Genomic DNA, 20,494 nt, shown 5'->3' with positions numbered 1-20,494 from the left:
GGCCATTATGCCTGGTGAACAATGGATAGGTCTCTGCCAATTTTGTCTGGATGGTCTCGTTGTAGAATTCTGTAGCCATTGGGGATGAGCAGGCTCAGACAGGCCTATAGGGCAATAGCAATGCCCGAAACCAAAAATGCAAAATGCTAGTGTGGCCCATTTTATTTGGTCAAAGTTGGCCACTTTTTTTGGCCCATGTGGGCCAGTTTGATACATTACTTCACTGTACGGCTAGTAGGTTTGACCAGTGTTACTGAATGAATATGCTATAAAATGCACAATTTGCATCACATTTGATCAAAAAACCTCCCCCTTGGGTACAGCTCAAACAGTCTGTGACAAAAGGAATTAATTGCCATTTGCAACTGTGGGCCACTTTTTCATTGGTGCCCGAGACAATTTTATGACCCAGTCCAACCCTGGAGATGACTACGTCTTGGATGTGTGTGGAGGTGGATGCCATCCAGGTCTCAGGTAATGAATTTGGCATCCAAATATTGTGTGGTGATGAGGTGGGCTATGTCTGCTGCATGGTTGGTTGATGAGCAGACATTGGCGATCATCCCTTGTCGTGTAGTGGTAGATGATGGAGTGCTGATGGGGTCTATAGTGACCCGGGTGAGATTCCTGGAATGCAGTGTTCATGATGTTGCTGGTGAGCGGTGTGGTTGGTGATAAGTGGTGGTGGTAGGGATGTGTTGTTGGGAGAGAGTAGTGAAACACATATTCAAGGGAGCTTACCCGATGTTAGAGAAGCAGGGGTTCTGGTCCTGGGTCCTTCGGACGCCCAGGCGAGAGATGTCCTTCATCTAAGAGATAAGAAAGGAAAGGAAGGGACAGTGCTAAGCAGGTGTGTGGGGCTTAGATTACCTGACCAAGATCCACTTGCACCTACTCACCAACTAAAAAGGAAGAGAGGCTGCCTGGAAGATAGCAAAACTAGTAGTAGGTGGAACAACTGGGTGGCAGGGCATGGTCACATGACCAGCATCCTTCTCAGTTCTGTCTGCCTGGATTCCTTAAGACACCTCCTAGAAAGCACCAAAACTGGTGGTGGGCCTAGCAACTAAGTGGTAGCGCTTGCTCACATGACCAGCAACCTCATCAGTGCTGTCTGCCTGGAGTACACCTGGAGTACTTAAATAGCTGCCTGCTAGGAGCCAAAACTGGTGGTGGGCGAAACAGCTGAGTGGCAGGACCTGGTCACGTGGCCAGCAGCCTCCTCATTGCTGTCTGCCTGGAGTCCTTATGTAGCCTCCTGGAAGGTGCCAAAACTGGTAGTGGGTGGAGCAGCTGAGTGGCAGGGCCTGCTCACGTGACCTGCAGACTCATCAATGCTGTCTGCCTGGAGTCCTTAAGAAGCTTCCAGGAAAGAGACAAAACTGGTGGTGGGTGGAGCAGCTGAGTGGCAGGGCCTTCGCCCATGACCAGCAGCCTCCTCAATGCTGTTGCCCCGGAGTACTTAAACATATGCCTGCAAGGAGCCAAAATGGGTGATGGGCGGAGCAGCTGAGTGGCAGGACCTGCTCATGTGACCAGCAGCCTCCTCAATGCTGTCTGCCTGGAGTTGGCCTGGAGTACTTAAATAGCTGCCTGCAAGGAGACAAAACTGGTGGTGGGCAGAGTAGCTGAGTTGCAAGGTCTGGTCACGAGGCCAGCAGCCTTCTCAATGCTGTCTGCCTGGAGTCCTTAAGTAGCCTCCTGGAACCTGCCAAAACTGGTAGTGGGCAGAGCAACTGCGTGGTAGAGCCTGCTCACGTGACCGGCAGCCTCCTCAATGCTGTCTGCCTGGAGCTGGGCCGGAGTCCTTAAGTAGCCGCCTGAAAGGCGCTAATACTGGTGGTGGGTGGAGCAACTGAGTGTAAGGGCCTGGTAGCAGCCTCCTCAACGCTGTTCTCCATCAATAGGATACCAAGGACAAGGCGCACAGGAGTTGAAGAAAGGCAGGGCTGTGCTCCTTAGAAACTCCCCTTTAAAGGATGTGGATTGTTCTTGAGTCCAGTATCCAAGTAGAGCACGAGGTACTGTTCATTTGGAAGTAATAAAGATATAACTTCATCATATATTCAGGCATTCCTGGAGTATGTATACAAACAATGGAAGGTGGAAGGCGGAGAGGTACTGTTTAAAGGGAAAGGTAACCTCTCTGAAAGGGGCCCCTGGCTCAGGCATTGCTGCCAGCGAGGCCAAATGGGTACATTCTCTATCTGGAGTCAGCGCACACCAGTGAAGTCTTTTTCTCAGAGACTCAGAGGTGTCAGGAACTTGCTTTTCACGTGGCCAGATACTGCGGGTATGTGCTCAGGGCCCTATTGAACATCAATTAACAGACATACACCCATCCATATACTCCTTGAAAAATATATGCTTCACCATGTTGAGGACATCCTTGAGCCTTTACCTTCAACTATAGATAATGATACATCTCTAATGGAGTGACCACTGATGAGTTTCCAAGGGGTTTTCCGTCGTCCAGGTAGAATATCTACGGCTTTCACCCATTCCTGGATTATATGAACTTCTGTGCAATAACAGGGTAGGAGAGAAGGTTAGCCACTCTGGTTATGCTGAACATGGGCCACTCCCAACACCTACTCTGGGCAAAACAACATGCCTAAAATACCAAAACCAAGGTCTTCTCTGTGTCTTAAGCTTGCCTGAAGCTTGCCTTGCAACAGCTTTGGCAGCTGAGATCCCTGAAAGCAAATGGACCAAGTTTAAGATATGCCAGGCATCCTCTGGAATTGATTCAAGTGAAGCAGATCTTTAATTCAATAGTTTGGGGAACATGAGGTTACTCCAGACAACGACTCATCAATTGCACTGCCGGGACAGCACCCTCAGTAGTGATGCAACACCAGAATTCCCCAGAGGGAGATCGCGTTTCTCACTTCCTGTAACAAGATATCAGGAGATTACAGAGTCCTAGATGTGATGAGTGATGTAATTCCTTAACATTAACAGGCTTTACCCTCTCCTTCCTATCATAGGGCTCTGAAAGGCTCAAAGCATCCTGGTCTCCTCTAGTTAAGGGTTCACAGTTATCCCCTTTCAGGTGCATAAGACCCCACACCCTCGTAATGAAGAGGTTTCTATTAAAACTAGTTTCTGGTACAGAAATATATTTGAATGTATACAATTAGGAAGGAACTGTATGCAGTTTGTTTCACAGAATCCAATGACATTATCCCCATTGATTATCTCCCTGCTTGAAATACCCCTTCACCAACAACTGCATTAAACCAATTTACTAGTCCAGACCTGGCCATTCACTTCCTGTGCTATCCCTCCGTGCGGCCCAGGGCGTGAATGGCCATGTCGTTGTAGTACCTGCAATAATTGCAGGTGCCACATGTGAAGTGGGGGTTCATTGCTGCACGTAAGCTGTTGCGTCATTTCATAACATTAAGATCAGTGATAGCTCAGGGAAAAAGCAGAAACATCCTCACTCGTGTCAGGGACATGAGGGAGTGCTCGGGCGGCTTATGTCTGAAACCTCCAGACATGAATCATTATGGAAACTCATGGCACCCTTGGGTGAGCTGCATGCAGATTGCGACAGGCTGCGAAATCATCAATTAATAAAACAAATATGAATTTCAATTCTCCATCTACATAGGGGAGGAAGGATAACTCAGGGGCAACGTGTTTGTATTGGAGGCAACGCAGGTTCGAATCCTGATTCGGTGCTTAGAAACCACTCGCTGGTATTAAGCGCGTTATAAATGAACAATGACATAAATAAGATCAAGTCCACAGAGAGATCAGCTGTTATTAGTAGTATAACATTTTATTTAAGAGAGGATCCATATTAGTGACGAAAAGAAAGTGATTCTCCATTTAGTGGCAGAGTAAGATGTTGGATCCACTTTCCTGGCCAGGGGGTGCGGCTGTTGATTGGTTTCATTGAAGCAGATCCCCTACACTCAAGGCCAAACCTGTGAAAGCTGATCCTTTGTTGCTGGTCCATACACGAAATGGGTGGCCTGTGTTCAACTCTATTAAGACTGGAAAATTATACTTATGGCCATTTTCATAATTGTATTTCTTCTTGCCACCAAGCTGGCACTATGAGGGGCCCGCAATGATGGGCCTATCGAAAGGAGTGTTCTGACCCCAACAAAAGCCAATAAACACTCAGTATCAATTCAAAGTAAAAGAAACAATCTATTAGAAGTCATAACGTGCATGTCATACTTCTGTTACCTTTTCTGAGACAATCTAAAGAACTTTAAATTCCTTCAAATACACTCTAAAATGTTGTGTTCTGCACTGTTGCATAGATCTTGTGCAGTAGTTAGCATGAAGGGTTAGCGAGGCACACAGCTGCCTGCTCTCGCATAACCTCCCCCTCAGTCTCTAGCCCACCAGGGAAATCAGTGCGCTGTCTCTTCTCTAGTCAGAGAAGAGATGTTCTAATCTGTAGGATGTAAGGTGATACATTCAGAGATTGGATATAAAAGTTTGAAAACACAAAATCAAATGTGAGAAAAAGTTCTAATAACAGAAGAAACCATTAAAAATAACTAAAAGGAAGAGGTGTGGTATCAGGGAAACTAAGGGGCGCAATTTGTTTTTATGTTAAAAGGGAACCCCTTTGAGATCAAGGGGTGTGGTAAGTGTTTGAGGAAAGGAGTTGGAAGAGCCCCCTGGGTAAAGGACGAGAAACAAGCATATGCCCCAGTTCTAATGTTAGCAAAACAATGCACAACTAGTGGGTGAGGAATTTGACTGAGAGGATAGGAAGCAGTATGTCTCAGAAGGAGGTCCCGATGTGAGTAAAAGGAAAAACACTTTAAACATGACATTAACAAATGATGTCTCCAAGAAAAAATATGTTCAGACATATATTTGCAAACTATATCAAGCATGGGCAAAGCTAACAGTTTGGGCTTTTGTCTAGACATGTGCTCCACATTTTCCATGACCTGCCATAATGGTACTATCTGACCATAAAATGGCAACAGCTGGCAAATGGTTCTAGCCCTATGCATATTATGGCACTGCCTGGCAAGTACCTATCCAAGAGCCAAGATTGTTTTATTTGTCAATGTATTGTTTCAGCAGGAATTCAGTGCAATGTACAGATGCAAGGACACGCATACTGTTTTAGTAAGAAGTGGCTAAAGGCACACTTGATTGAGGCAATTTATTACACCAGGAGAGAGTTTATCTGGCTTATAGCTGCAATTAAGCCATTACCTTGCAAAAGGCTGCTCGGAATGCACAGAGCTAAATTAAAAGAGATCCCAGGGGGATGAGCTTTGGGTGGGGTGGGACATGTAATGGGTGGGAAAATGGCAATAAGGTCTAGCATGCTCATTGACCATCAATGGGTAGAAAAATAACCAAACAACATCCACAGGCTTCGCACCCCTCCTCACATCTCATCTCTCTCTTATCATCACTTCCCATGAAAATAGTTTTGACCTGTAGGCAGGGCTTTCAATGCCAACTAACAGTCACAACTAAAAAGGAGTACTTAGGAGCTTTCGTTTTTTAGATTACTTTTTCAAACTTTGGTGTTTCAAACTTTACATTTCAAACTTAAAAATTATAATCGTCTATTGTACACTGAAAATGAAACTAAAAATATGAATGCTACAGCAGAAGGGCAAGAAACTACAAATAAAGCGGAAAGAAAGGCTTCATCGCCCTGTACTCTGCTTATGCCTACAACTTTTCTTTTAGGGTGTCCTAATTTCTCCACCTCACACCTCCTTCTGCCACCCCCAGACCTAATTCAAATGGGATTCAAATGAATGTACTGTATAGAACAATAGTCAGAGTCATATCATTCAAATGCACCAATGATAATGTGCTAAATGTTCGGTCACTGTTCACAGTAGCATTCCTCTGTTTTGTCATTATAATGTGTGATGAATGTGGAGTAGGATGTTAGGAGTAAGAAAACGACTGATAAGTGATCATTAGACCTGAAATGTCAGAAGGAGGTGTGAGGAGGAGGAATGCCAATGAACTGGTGAGTGGGAATGATAACTGAGGATAAGAGGTTTCTCCTCATCTTGTTAGAAGGCTAAATGAGGTTGTCCTAACATACATACCACTCCCTCTCACTATTCTGCCATTCTCCTCACTAACCAGCCATAACTCTTACTCCAAATGTCCTTCACACCCTTACTCATTCGGAATAAAAAGGAAGACTGATGAGTGAGGAGGAAGATGTATGAGTGAGAATGAGGAGTGAGGAGGACAAATGAGGATGTCCTAAAATAGGATGCTGTACAAACAAGGAAAATGATGTCAAGTGATGTCAATGATCTATGAAGCATGCACATTACAATAACACGTTTTTTGCCATATCATAGTACAGCAAAAAACAGATGCTTCTGTTAACTGCCTACATCTGAGATGGAATTAAAAACTGCACGTTGAACACTGACCACAAGATCAAGTATCTCAACTCACTGACCTCAATCACTAATTGGTTGGGGAAATGTTGTACCTACATTTCAGCACCTTGATGCCTCCAGGTCTTTGTTGCCCATTATAAATGTGGTTACATTACATTACACATAGTACTGTTTTTGCACTGACTTTTGTCCTTGGTGTGGGCAAGATTCTATTAATAATATAATTGGTTAAAAGTATTTCTTGACCCAGTTTGTACTCAGATTTCAAATATACACTTTCAATTGTCAAATAACAATTAATGAAAATAATAAGAAAACTGTTTCAAGATTATTTGAAAATAATTTGACAGAAATGAATTGCAATATAATCCAATTCGTTTTGCTTGAACTTCAGACGTTATTTACACATGACATCTTTCAAACTACCCCTTTTTAAGTGATAGAAATTAAACACAAACTCGTTATTAAACATGACACATAAAGGATACATTTTGTGATTTGCTAATCATTGTAATACCTTAATTGGTTCATCATATGATAATAGTTTCAATTATTAGTAAAGTAACATTTGTAAGCAGCAAACTCATTTAAATTTGCTATAGTTACAAAGTCATATTATTTTTGTAATTTCACATCATTTTTGTTTATAATTATGTTATTCACATTTTTAATATAATGATTATGTAATTTATAAGCTAACAAGTGTAAGGCTAAGAATGTTCTTACATAACTTAGATCTATCAATGTCTTGCGATCCAGAAATTATGCATAAAACGGAGTCTCGAATGTAATGACGTAACCGCATGAATGTCAACTCACAATTCTGGGTGAGGACTTCTGACATTGCGACATCACCGAAAGCATAGTATCACTAACGTTCCTTAAATTTGTTGGATAGATAGCTGTTTCAAAAAATTGTTAAAAGTGAAGACAAATACATTCCCCAACTTAATCAAACATTTCTAAACTGTTAAACTACAGGTACGAAACATGTATTTTATTGTTGCCATCAAATTATATGGTTATTATTGTACCTTACAAGCAAAATTACAAAATACAATGTATAGTTTACCATCTTCTTTATTTCAAAATGTTTAAGAACTTCACATTTATTCTTTTCATTTTTTGATAAATGTTCATGTATTCCTTTTAGAGATATCAACACAAACAATTTTATTTTGTCCCATCTTAAACTTTCTAAAGGTAAATGATAGTTTCTCAAAAGTTTAGTTCTTTAAATATTTTTCATAGAAAGATTTGATCAGTCTTAAATTGAGTATTAGTTCATTACTCTGCAAATGATTTGTCTTCTTTTTATAGGCATATTATTTATACTGAGAATATTGTTTGATATCAAACAAATTATACGCCACAACAAGGTTATGTAAGTGACCTTTATGTAATTAGTTTCAATTACCAAAAAAATGTATTCCAATAACCATTTAACAATTTGAGAATAAGATTTTGTGTTTGTTTTCTTGCGGTTGAAAAAAAAACATGGCCCGACACATGTCACACATGTAAATGAAGTCTGAGGTTCAACTAAAAGTAATTGGACTCGATTGACCTTAATTTCATTTAAATTACTTTCAAATCATCTTGAAACAGTTTTATTATTATTCTCATTAATTGTTATTTGATCATTTAAATGTTAAATTTGAACTTTTAGGCAGACTGTTTAAAAAAGAACTCACTGAGATATCTGATCGTTATAGCTCACTGGGTTAATGCATCCGCTGAAGAAATACTTGCATCCTGAATGCCACAGGTTCACATCCCAGCAAGGGACACTCAGTCTATCATCCTATATAGATCAATGAGTACAATGGAGCTCTTTAAGAGTAGCACCTGTTATTAAAATGGTGGCATTAGGTACTGTATAAACATCTATCAATACTATGCTCGGATTTATAATTAACATAATATATTGGAGTAGGAGAGAAAATAAGGGATGAGAGAAGGAAGGATATCACGTGACATCAGACACTCCAAATTTAATTTACAACATGGTGTTAAGCAAACAATATTGATTATTTGGACATCATCTCCCAGAATATGATGATAATTACCCAAAAAATGGAAACATACTTTTTCACATCATGCTGAAATGGTAAAATATTAAGCATGGCAAGGGCTTTCTGACCGTAATGCACGATGCACATTAAGTAGTTACCTTTTCTACTTGCCCTGGAATGTTGTTGACTAGTTCCAGCCTAGATCACAAACATTGCCAGGGCTTCTTTCTACTTAGAGTGTACAACATTTTTTGTTTAGATGGTGACAGCACAAGAAAACATCGCATATCAGTTGAAGAAAGACGCAAATGTTAAAAAAAAGCATTAGCAATACCAAACGTTTGGGATTTTGTACGAATGGAAAATCAATTTCCAGGCACTGTCATAATAGCACTACTACCTGGCCATAAAATGGCAACAACTGAAAAATGGTGTAATGACCTAAGATCATGATAGATGTGCTTAGCAAATGCCTATGAAATGCCTATAAAGAAGCCCAACTGGGAATGTCGAAGCTTGTTGTTTAACAGGATGTCAGTGCAAGGAACAGATATAATAAAACCATTTGAAGGTGCCCTTGGTTAAGACATTTATATTACAGCAATAGTGTGCTTAGATCTGGAATTTGGCCATTAACTCTCAGTAGACTGCTTAGAAATAATAGGCCAAAGTTTGATGTTACTACTTAATCGAGTTAGCTCAAACGCATCTGGCCATAACCATTAGGATGGTTGTGGGTAGTCAATGGTTATGTAAAGAAATAATCAAGGTACACAAGTTGTCTGCCCCTCCTCAGATGTCAAATCCCTCCTAGCTGTATTCCAATGCAATAGTTTTTTTCTCATCAGTGGCGAGTAAGTGCCACCTGATAGCCAAAACTAAAATACTGCAGAAACAGAACCGAAAGCACTGAATATGGAAGTGGGACAAAAACGAACAGCACAGGGGGGAACTGAGGAAATGTATTGCATAGAGGCTTTTTTGTGGCAAAACCCACAGTAAATGAAGCAATCAACTGAACAATGCAGGCTTTGAGTGAACATCTGGGACATCTGTGCATTACAATCAAACTTCAATGAAGGACACGAAGGGAGTGTGGATGGAAATGTGTCACTGGGAAGCTGGTGGGATATGATGACTCTGCAGTTTAGATGCAAGGGTCATTTTAACATGTATGTTAAGTTTTTTATTATCTAGCCCCAATTACCAGGGAGCTGCTACGCGTGCTTTTCTTTCTGCTCCCGCTCTTTTTCAGTGGGCTGTGTCAGCCCCAGGAACTGCTGGACTTAGAAAGAGGACTAGTCACTCAATTACCCCCTAAGCCGAGGGAAAATGGACCATGCAGGGCTGGGTCTATATTCCTGATATGATAAACTCTGTGGTCTTCTTAGGTCTTCACGCTCATAGCAGCGGGTGTCTTCTTGATGAAGCGCTTGTCCTCTCTGATCTCTAAGGGTTCCTCCTGCAGCAAAGTCATGTTAATACTAATTTCCTCCTCTCTATCTGCGTCAATACCATGTTATCCCCGTGGTGTTTCTGTAAAATGCAAATCTTTAAATGTCCCAGTGGTCAAGACCTCGGCATCTTCAGTATACACCATTTCATGCTGCATGAGCATGCTGTGTTTTAATTGTGTATTCCTGCTTGTGCACCACTTCAGCTTCGGCCTAATCTTCCTCCTTCAAGGAGCATTGAGTTGTTGCTTTTCTGGCATAGTCAATGCATAGTCAATGCTTTTCCTTGTTTTGTTTCTCTGTGTGCACCCTGTCATTGATTTGGCATCAGGACCCAGTCTTCCGGAAACTATGGCTTTTCCTCTCTTCCCCACATGAGGTAAAGCGTGGCTGTTCCCATTACCAAGTTCAATTTGCGCTCTGAACAGCTGCAGCCTTCTAGGCCGCATCTCAACAGTCTAATGGCCTGATTCACAGAGTTTTTTCAATAGGACTGCACCATTATAAAAGGATTCTGTGAATCAGGCCCCAAATCTCCAGCTGCTCTGCCTTGATTTGTCCCTTGGACGATCTATTTATTCTTTGAAGCTGTCCGTTCCCCTGGAGGTGGTCTAGAGCCGCTCCTGTGTGCTCTCCTTTACGTATCCTTGCATAGCGGCTGACTGTAATTGGACTTGACCATGTTATGATTTGGGAAGGTGGCCACTTCCTGTGTAACATTTCCCTAAAGAGTTAAATTGCTGCTTGGTGCTGGTGTCCTCCAGGAATTTGATTTCGGATCACTTTGTGGTATAGTTCGCTAGGCCTTGCTCATAGCGTTGCTTGTGGAGCTTCTGTTCCATGAGTGTATAAAGACCACCCAAACTTTCTTCCACACTTTCTTACTGTCTATTTGCACCCGGTGACTGGAACAGCGGGCGAGAATACACAATCCCCACCCGCTGTCCCAGCCACCCGAGGCCCTTCCGCTGGAGGTGCATTTCTTTTCTTTTCATTGCGGGGAGACAATAGGGAGCCACTTCCTGTTGCCTGCACACCCCCTCTACTTACCTGTCGTACCGGACCGTTCTGCTCCGGTCCCGGAGCTCCTTTCGTCTGGCCGCTGCCATGGCCAAGGAAAAGGGGCTTAGTCCCTTTGCCATATGGCGGTGGCCATCTTTTTGTATTTTTTTCTTCTTCATTTTTCATTGGGAGACGGGTTGCGCTAGCAGTGCTGATCTCCCGATGAAAAATTGTGAAACCCATTCTCAACCTAGACGAACCTCGGGGTGCGAATGTCTTTCATACCCTGCCAAGAGAGCGGACATGGCCTTTAACGGCCCACAGCCCGAGGTGAGGCACTCGCTTCGCTCGGGCCTGCCTTAACTCGTGCTGGCGGGCCATTAAAGGCCATGCCCGCCCTCCTGGTAGGGCATGAAAGCCATAACCACATTCGAAACATTGTGGTCCATTCTGGGCCATTAGTAAGGTTTGCATGATCTTATTTTGCACAAGTTTTTTCCAAAAGCCCTTCTTACACCAGGTGTATGAGTCGCATATGGGCTGCGATTTAGTAGTCGTTTTTTGTTTGTTAGCAGGAGGAAGTTCCATTCCCATAGATGTCAGCCATGACATTACGGCAGGGTCCTACACTTGGTATTAGGCTCTGATGCTCTGACTATTCTTTTTTATAGTCTCCCTCCCTCTGCTTAGAGTGGTGCTTGTTAGTATGTATGTTTCCCTCTCCAGTGGTATGATCGCCAAGTCCCTGTGCTGTTGTATGTCCGAAATGCTGCCTATGCTGCACGCCTCTTTGAGGTTGCTTCCTCCCAGGTCTTCCCTGGGATGTATACCAGAGATATGGTCCAGCTGCCTCTTTTTCAATCCCAGGATATGTTCTATGGTGAAGCTGTACTTCTGCATATTTGCATCTGGCTTCCTCTGTTTTGTGCCCCTAGTTATTCATCAATGACTTGTGGTCTCTCCAGAAGCTCAAATGTCTTCGCCAGAGGTATGTCATGAAACATGTGGTTTCCTTCAGGCCAGAATTTCTCTATGACAGAGCAATGTCTCTCTGTTTCTGTAAAGCGATTTGGAAGAGAAGGGTATGACGTATACATTGTGCTGACCTTTTTGCATCAAGGCGGAGTCCTGTCCATAGGCACTAACATCCACTGAGAGGATTACATTTTGCTTTGCATCACATGGGCATAGGTAGAGTGTATTCAAGATGCCCACCCTTATTCTATCCAATCCCTCATCACATGTTGCTGACCATTCGTAGTGCACGCCTTTCCTCAGGAGCAGCCGGAAGCACTCTGATGTGGTTGATAAGATGTTGACAAGTTTGGGATGATATTCTGCTATATGCATGATAGATTTCCGTGGCTTCTAGTGCTTACTGAATATGACCTCTCCTCTGCGCCTGGTCCTACTTTCTTTGGGCTGTACATCTGTTGGAGAGACACAGTAGCCTGAGCAGTCTAACTGCTTGTGCACAGTTGCATTTCCCTCTCCTCTATCTGGGGGAGCATGCCTCTTATCTCATTCCTATCATGCCCAAGCAACAGCCTTTTTCCTTCTGATCTACCATGAAGCAGGATGTCAACTTAGCAGTATGTGACACGGAGCCGCCCTTTCAATGTGTTGAGGCACTGAAACCACTGTGCAGAGTCAAACGGTATCACTCCAAAATATCCTGTGGCCGAAAATGCTGAATTTGGAAATGCGCATTTCAACGCATTTATATTTGGGGGTGGGTTGGGGTAATACATATTATAAGGGGAGTGTGGGGGGCTGCGGGGGTACCACCCTGCATATAAGTGCATTGAAATGTGCACTCCCACAAAAATTCACTATTTTCGACCACAGGATATTTTGTTTTGAAAATATCACATAAATCCGTCCAAACAGTACGCTTGTGTACTGTAAGGGAGGCATATTATCACAAGTAGACACTTACACAAGAGGTACAAGTTTCAAAACCTTTATTGTTAAATTCAAGGGGGTTGGAAAAACTCCTGTCTAGCCAACTAAAATGGGAGTGATCTCGACATTCAAATAATAAAGAAACAGTTCCAGTCAGTCTTAGTCAAACAATAAAGGCCTGTACTAACAAAACCTAATGCCTGCCCTCACTCTAATACAAACTAATGCGACATAGGGATATGTATCTAAAAAGGAAAAATCAGTGGTGAAACGAAATGTCAGAATGGCAATATAAATCAGTATTAATTCTCGTCCTCACGTTGTTTAGCACAGGGTTAGATGGAACACTTGATGGATGAACACACTTTGGCTTGCAAACAGAGTTAGGCGGCTGGCCCTGCCCCCCAGTGCCTTCTTGGCCATTCAAGTATGAGTCACAAGTTCACGGGTTTAACCTTTGGGTTCCTCTCACCCAAGTCCAGGTCATCCTTAAAGATTCCACACAGTTTCACCAAAACAGTTTCTAAGTATAGTATTTGTTCACAGTTCACCATAGGTTCGCCTCAATCGGGCTCAAACCTTTTCACATTGCTAGGGTTCCCCTCCCTAAGCTTTCTTCACATTCCACTTTACATATTTTCCTTCAGCTCCAATGTCTCTTGGAAAATGTACTTGTTACATATGACTTGCTTTTCAAATGGGTCTACCTCAGTCGGGCTCGGACACCAGTTCTCCTTCATTTGGGCTCGGACCCGCCTTTTACTTTCATACATGGGTCTCCCTCGGTCTGGCTCGGACCCTTCTCTTGCTTTTCACATGGGACTCCCTTAGTCAGGCTCGGACCCTCCTTTCATTCTCTTGCCAGATTCAACAAAACAAAGTTCAACAATGTGTGAGCTTTTCACTTAACGCTCATCATCTCTTGCTTCCCGCTCCCTCTGCAGCTTTAAAACATTTCACAGAGACTTTCGATTGGCCAATCTCACTTCGCCTAACCACTCTGTTACTTTGTATTTCGTATTCACAGTTCTTAACAATGGATTCACTTTCTCTCGCAGTTTATCAGAGCTCCCCTAACCTTCATCCCTCAAATACTGTTGCAAGCATTTCAATTAAACACAGACTGGGCTTTCTTCGTTTCCCTCAACTCACTGGTCATGTTAAGATGCTTTCCGTCTTTTACGCCTTTGATGTAGGAGTCAAGGTTGTAACCACTGCTGCTTCTGCACCTCCCCAACTCTGCCGTTCTTCCGCAAGGGTGGCTGTAATCTTGTAGCACTCAGAACACTCTTTCTCCCATCCAGCTGGGCTATCGTCAACAATCCTCACAGCCTTTCAAAAATACCACTCTCTCGCCGAGGGCGTCTATGGCTTCCTAGCCCTTCTGATTAATGCCTCTGTTTTTTCGCTCTCCTTTGCTTGGTTCGCCATAGCCCTGGAGAGATTGCTCCTTCTTATGCACCACCTGGCTCAAACGTTCAACCAAAAAAATGTCTTTGGACTTCAAGTCTCACAATGCAATGTTTTTATTTTGCTCCCACTTTGACAGCTCCCCTAAAACGGCATTCCAGTGGTTTTGGGGGCTGCAAGGTTGTAAATGGGATGTTTCCTGAGATCAGGGTCTCATCACCTGCCCCTCAAATACCTGGGATTTCCTGTCTGGCCCCGGGAAGGAGCTCTGGCTTGGGCACTGCCAGGTAAACCCAGCTGCCCCTGGTTGGCTCCCTGGAGTCAGAGCTCCCATGCCATACTGTATCCTCCCCTCACAGACTCAGTAATTTGGCAGGGTTCCTCCAGTGCTGGTTCTTCACTCCTTGCTTCTGTGCTTCCTCCAGCATCCGTAGCTCGCTCAAAGTGTGCCTGTGTGCTCCACCTTTTATATTGGCTGGGAGAATTAACAGGAGTCAGGTGTGAGTGTTTGTCCAGCCCTGCCTCACTCTGCCTGACCTTATTAACTGGACAAGATAGAGACTGCCCATAGTAATTTATGGCACATTGATTCCAATGGGCAATCTTCATTGCTCCAGTCTGCCTCTTCCTCGTCCCAGTGGTTTTAGGAAAAAGCAGTGGGAATTATGGGAGTTGTAGTGTTTCTTGGTGTCTGTGGAAAAATCATAAGAAATGTAATTAGGAAAAGGGGAATAATTTTGCTGCTGTAAAACAAAGGGAGATGTATGCACTCTCCATTTCCTGTGTCTCCTACACCTCCCTTTGATCTTGGTATCTGTTGGCATTGGGGAGTGGGCAACAGTGTAGGATTCAGATTGGTATATGACAGTGGATGGAATATCGGGTAGAGCGGTGTTAAGGAAATGTGGACACGATCTCTCACCTTGAAACTTCTCATCCTTCTCTGCTCCACTCCCCGGGTCTAGACCAGACTGCAATAACCCCTTTCTAGCCACCCGTGAAGAGGATACCAAGGGGGTGGATAGGGAAAAGCCCTTGGGTTTTTCACAGTATTAAACACTCTAAGCAATGTTATGAATGCTTTCCAGCGTTTGCACTAAAGGTTCTGCATAAACTGGTGGTAGATGCTCCTGATGGTCATTCTTGAAAACACTTTAGCCCAATTCAAAGATAGCACAAGTTCCACAATGATGGGTATGGGAAATTGTTGCAGATTAATTCCTTTTTCCACCTCCCCAGATTGACGCACAGCTTCAGCGTGTTGGCCTCCTCCTTTCTGGTGCCTACAATAGGGCTCAGCCAATCCACTGGTGCCACCTGTTCGTAGGCTGTCATTTATTAATTCATTCAACTTCTTCAGGTACTGATCCTACTTTGCACCTCACAGGGATGGCTCCATTTCTGACTTGCATCTCAGTGATGCCGCCTTTAGGGGTCCCAATCATCAGTTAGAACGCTCTGTTGAGATTATCTGAGATCTTGTTGCCTTTAGTTTGTAGGATCATCACCTATTCCCTAGCATTTGGGCCAAGTTTTATGTTGAGCCATCCTTGACAAGGCCATCCAATGACTGGAGTTTCTTTCTTTGCAATCGATACTTGGCCTTAACCTAGCAGGGCTTAAACTGAATGGGCAATTTATATAGCCTTTAAGCATAACAGGGCTGGCTGCCTTCCTAGCTCCCTGGGTCTTCGTAAGCGTTCTGTAGGGTTTGCACATCTTCCTCACACAGTTTTCTTGCTTTTGTTTGGAGAGGATCATCAGATCTGCATCTGAGTCCTCCAGGATCAAGAGTATTTTTCCTCCCATGGTTATCTCACAGTGGGCCTGCATCGGCCTACAGCTGGTAGCCTTGCTGTCTATGCTGAGGGTCATTTTTTGGTTGGAACTGTTGGCTGACATGTAGGTATCTACACTTTCATCAATGCGAGTCAATGCATTGCCCAACGTTGTTGCATTTGGAAAAGCTATAGTCGCTGCCAATTACCATGTGCCACTGGCCTCCACACCTGTAACACGCTTTATTGGTCATGGCACTTGTCCCTGGTTCAATGTTCTTACTCCTTTTGTCCCTCTACAATGTGTTTCATACTTCCCTCAGTGACTGATACTTCCTGCTTGATGTTCCTTTCTGTGACAGCCTGTGACCGCGTCACTTCAATGCTGGTCACCATGGTTATTGCTTCTTGCAGGATAGGATCTTTGCTCTGTGTCAGTTTCTCCTGTATGTGGTTGTTCCTGCACCCCGCCAGTTTTGTCTCTCAGTGTTTCCCTGGAGTTACAGCCTATCACCAATAAAAAGATGTTGGCGAGAAATGTGTCTATCATTAATTTAGTTTAAGAAATGTAAGTGGTGCTTCATCAGGTTTGCTGAGCTGTCATGTCCTTTCATGACTCTCCAGAAAACCACCACATGCCCATGTGGAAGGTTTATCACCATCTGGGTGTTTCTCTATTGGGAGCATGTGCAAGACCGCGTGCCTCCCGCCCCCGTTCCTAGCACCATTATCAGCAGCGCCACTCTCCAACGGGCACTTTGACATTCATGTTCCAATGTCTCCCAGGAATCGCTTGGGAGTCTTGTGTGGTCAGGATTGCTCATGATATGGTCACTCGCTGGGGCCATGCAGGACTTCTTTACTTCTGGTCCTGTCTGCTGGTTCCTGAGCTTCCCTGTCCTCTGTTTCAGATTCTACTTCCGCTTTGGTCATTTGGATCTCATCCTCTTCACTATTATGGGGGAAGCTCCATGGATATCATAAATGTGCAGGAAACACGTCAGGATTTACACACGTGATAGGTTATTTGTTAACTTGTCACTAACACCTTTGCAGGAAACAGCTGCTCAATAGATAGTGTGAACTTTTCTCCCCATTACTACTTGCACCGATCTCTCTTACCTCCTCTCTCTTAGTCTGTGAGTCGCCTCATGGTGCCACAGTCCCGCCCCCACGATTCTGTCAGCTGATCATAAAACATCTGTTTGGAGGGCACCATTGCCTTGGAGTAATTCCGAATCATTTGGTCAAATGTTTCCTGAATGGAAAGCCACTCTTGCTCGCCTCCTCCATGACCCTTAGCCCCCAACAGTTCCCTGTCCCGACCTTATATGAAATTCACCACGCAGAAGACTCCAAAGGAGTGCCATTCTCTTTGGCTGTCTGAGATTCCCTAAGGCTCACTATCAAAAATAATTCCACGCAATGTTTGATTTAGTGTTTCATATCTTGCACTAAGATATCGCCGGAGCATTTTGACACACAGCAGCATGGTCTAAGGCAATGAAAGGGATATGGTCAAAGAGGGAGTGGGAGACCAAAAGAGAAAAAGCACAAAAGAAATAGGGCTCACATACCAACGAGCCCCATTCTAGTTTGAAGATGGCAGCCCAGTCCTGATTTTAAATTAGCATTCTGGATTTATAATTGGGAAATCCAAGACCACAAGTCCCAGAATGCAAAGTTAAAACCACAATTAGACAAACCAAATGGAGTTGGGCCTGCTGGCCTTTATGATAGAGAAAGGGATGAAAAAGACCTTAAGGGATCTACTGTGAGGAGCGGTTTGCAAAATATCGACAGTTAGAAAAAAGTAATAGAGGAAACCATAGACAGTGGAAGAAAGTGTGACTGTCAGGGGGGCTGCAGACAGCGGTGGGGAGTCCCAGAAACTCAACGATTGGAAGACACATGAAAGAGAGACTTAGAACTTGTATGTGAGAGAGATAAGGAAAGAGACATTGTGAAAGGGAGAGGATGAAAGAGCAACATAAAGGGTAAGAGAGATAAAGGGTGAAGAGGCAGCGGGAATTATCATTTTCTGCTACTTTGAGGGGATCATGGTGGAAGGAGCATTGGAGTGAGGATCTGCCTTCCATACTGACGGGTGCAAAGTCTATCCTCCCGACCCCCACCGCCCCCCCGCCCCACTCATATTCCCCTCCCCATCTTGCAAGCGCGCCCACTCCGTTGTTAAGTGGGAGATCGGAGGAAAGGTGGAAGCAGAGAGTATTTGGTTGAGAGGTACCATCAGTGATAAAGATTAAGAGGCTATTGTTAGCAAATGGGTGGATGGAATTTGGACTGACATGTATGTGTTCAAAACCATTCCGTATGGCTACTTTTGAACTTGGTAAAATATTTAATCAAAAAAGCACTCAAAAGGTACCCACTTTAAATTTTCTAAAAAGGGCATACTATTAGGAAGTAACATCAGATTTTGGGAATATTTTTAGGGGGGAGTTATATGCTCAAAATAGGTGGGAGGTGTCAAGAAACATTCCATGTCAAGAATCAATGCTGGTGAATTAATGAAGACGTTTTCTCCTCTTTGTCTAGGGGGACAGCTCCTTTGTTGTCATGACTAACTTCATTGTCACACCCGGACAGAAGCAGGGGACGTGTGCAGAGGTAACTACAAGCCCATTTGTCATGTTTCTATATGGTCAAAATAAGTATGATGTTGACTTTTTCGGGCACAATATTCCATGCTTTGCTTTGTTTTGTTGATTTGTAAAGCCCTTATATACTGCTTTGGTCTGCATTCTAATTAGGGATTGACACTTCCACAGGAAATTCTCCTCGATGCTGCTACAAGGTGATTGTGTTACTCCTGTACAATTGTAATCTTTCCCCTTACTCCTGCTGGCACAGCAAAGCAGAGTGCGACCAAGTAAGCGCAGCAAAGTGACTGTGTGTCATGTTTGGGATTAGCACCATCATTTTGTGTCTTGGAATACTCAAATTCTGCTTTTCCAAAAGTGATGTGTGGCCATTGCAATATCCACATACTGCATTGTCTTGTCACAGGTGGTGGTGCATTATGTAGATGAGACAGACACTCGTAGCGCAACAGTGCATTCTCACAGGGGCGGCACTCGCAGAGAACGCAGCACATCCAGGACAAATGTGCCTTCTGACAGGTTCAAGCTTGCATTAGAGGTCGAAGTGAGTGGGAATCAATGGGAACGGAGTTCTACAACTTTTATTTTTTACGGTTGATAGCTCTTCTTTTTCCAACCATTTTAATATTTCCGGACCTTTACTTTTGATCTTTTAAATATAACTTTGATTTTACTTAAACTCCCTTTGAAGTTAATCACTAAAAAGTGTTCCTGCTTTCTAAGCATTAAAACAATGTGTCAGACAATCTTAAGTGCAGGAAAAAACCATGACACAAATCCCTAGAAAATCAATCTTGGAGTCCGTTCTTCTTTAGTCCATCCCACCCAGTTGGCCATCTACCCACAACCGGCCAAATCCCTTAACATGATAATAATATTTTTTTTGTGATATAATCCATAGTTTGGACTTTACACATAAAATAAATCGGTTAACATATAAGTTGTTCCGTGCTAACCTCTTACCTAACCAATGTGGCCAAATTCAGATTTAGACAACTTTTTTGTTACACTTATACCTCTGCCTGGCTTAGACTGGGACTCAGCCAGCATGAAGATTTTCACTGCTGTGCTTGTGTCACACGACACATTACGCTAGTTCCTCTTGGGAATGGACGTAATATGCACGTTGTGGGTGTAGGAAAGGGCAAGCAACAGGTATTCTCTATTCGCTGTGACCATGCACCCTCTGCAAATGTCACTCGCAGAAGCTGCTGTATCAAGTGAGTGCAGGTTGGGCAGCCTCTATACAGGGGTGCACAGCAGCACCAGGAGAATCTGGTCATCAGGCACAGTGGGGTGCGCTCACAGATTCTCTCTGCATGTGACAGTGTGTTGGCCTCCCGCTGCACCAAATTTTGAGTTGTGATCGCTGGAGCACTTGAGTCAGTGCACACAGTGAGTCATGACTGACTCTCAGAAAAGTGATGTTCGTCCTCATGGAGGACATTGATGCTGGGAGCACTCGCCTGAATCCAGGGAAGTGAGCGTAGGAGGTGGGGCCCATAGTGGGGAGGTGCTGATCTATATGATATGCAAGAAGTAAAGGGATAGTTCACTCAAAAATGTTATTATCTCAAAAGATGGGCCATAATAAAAAATATATATAAAAATATTTTTAAAGAAAGTTCCTATGTAAAATTTTTAGGAAATGAGGCTCAAAGTCAAAAATGTCAAGCACTAGGAGGCATCCATTTTGTCAAATGAATGATCCTCCTGTGCTTATGTTAAGCTCTGCTTTTGCTTATTACAGCCGGAGAGCAGGGAATGCTTTCATGCTCCTTCCTGCCCTGGGCTGCTGATGAGTGCTTTTTTTTATCTTCCTGCTTTCCCGGGAGACTTAAAACGAAAGTCCGGACAATTGCTGCACCTTTTGTTTTAAGTCTCCCGGTCTCCCACAGAGCCTGGGAGACTTACAGCGAAAGTATCAGGAAT

The 20,494-nt window shown here is 43.6% G+C and overlaps 1 protein-coding gene across 2 annotated transcripts in view; it reads left to right on the top strand.

Annotated features, from left to right (window-relative positions):
- The window catches only part of P2RX1 (purinergic receptor P2X 1), a 443,061-nt gene that overhangs the window by 142,925 nt on the left and 279,642 nt on the right, over positions 1-20,494 (top strand). For both annotated transcript variants that reach the window (XM_069614712.1, XM_069614713.1), the window contains exon 3: positions 18,498-18,569. In XM_069614712.1, coding sequence (XP_069470813.1) covers positions 18,498-18,569 — 72 coding nt within the window. The remainder of the gene's footprint in view (positions 1-18,497; positions 18,570-20,494) is intronic.

Source organism: Ambystoma mexicanum, chromosome 9 (assembly GCF_040938575.1).
Source record: "Ambystoma mexicanum isolate Mex_15411 chromosome 9, UKY_AmexF1_1, whole genome shotgun sequence".
In the NCBI taxonomy this organism is placed as follows: Eukaryota; Metazoa; Chordata; class Amphibia; order Caudata; family Ambystomatidae; genus Ambystoma; species Ambystoma mexicanum.
Note: the sequence above shows the minus strand (reverse complement) of the source record. Positions and strands in the feature narration are given on the sequence as shown.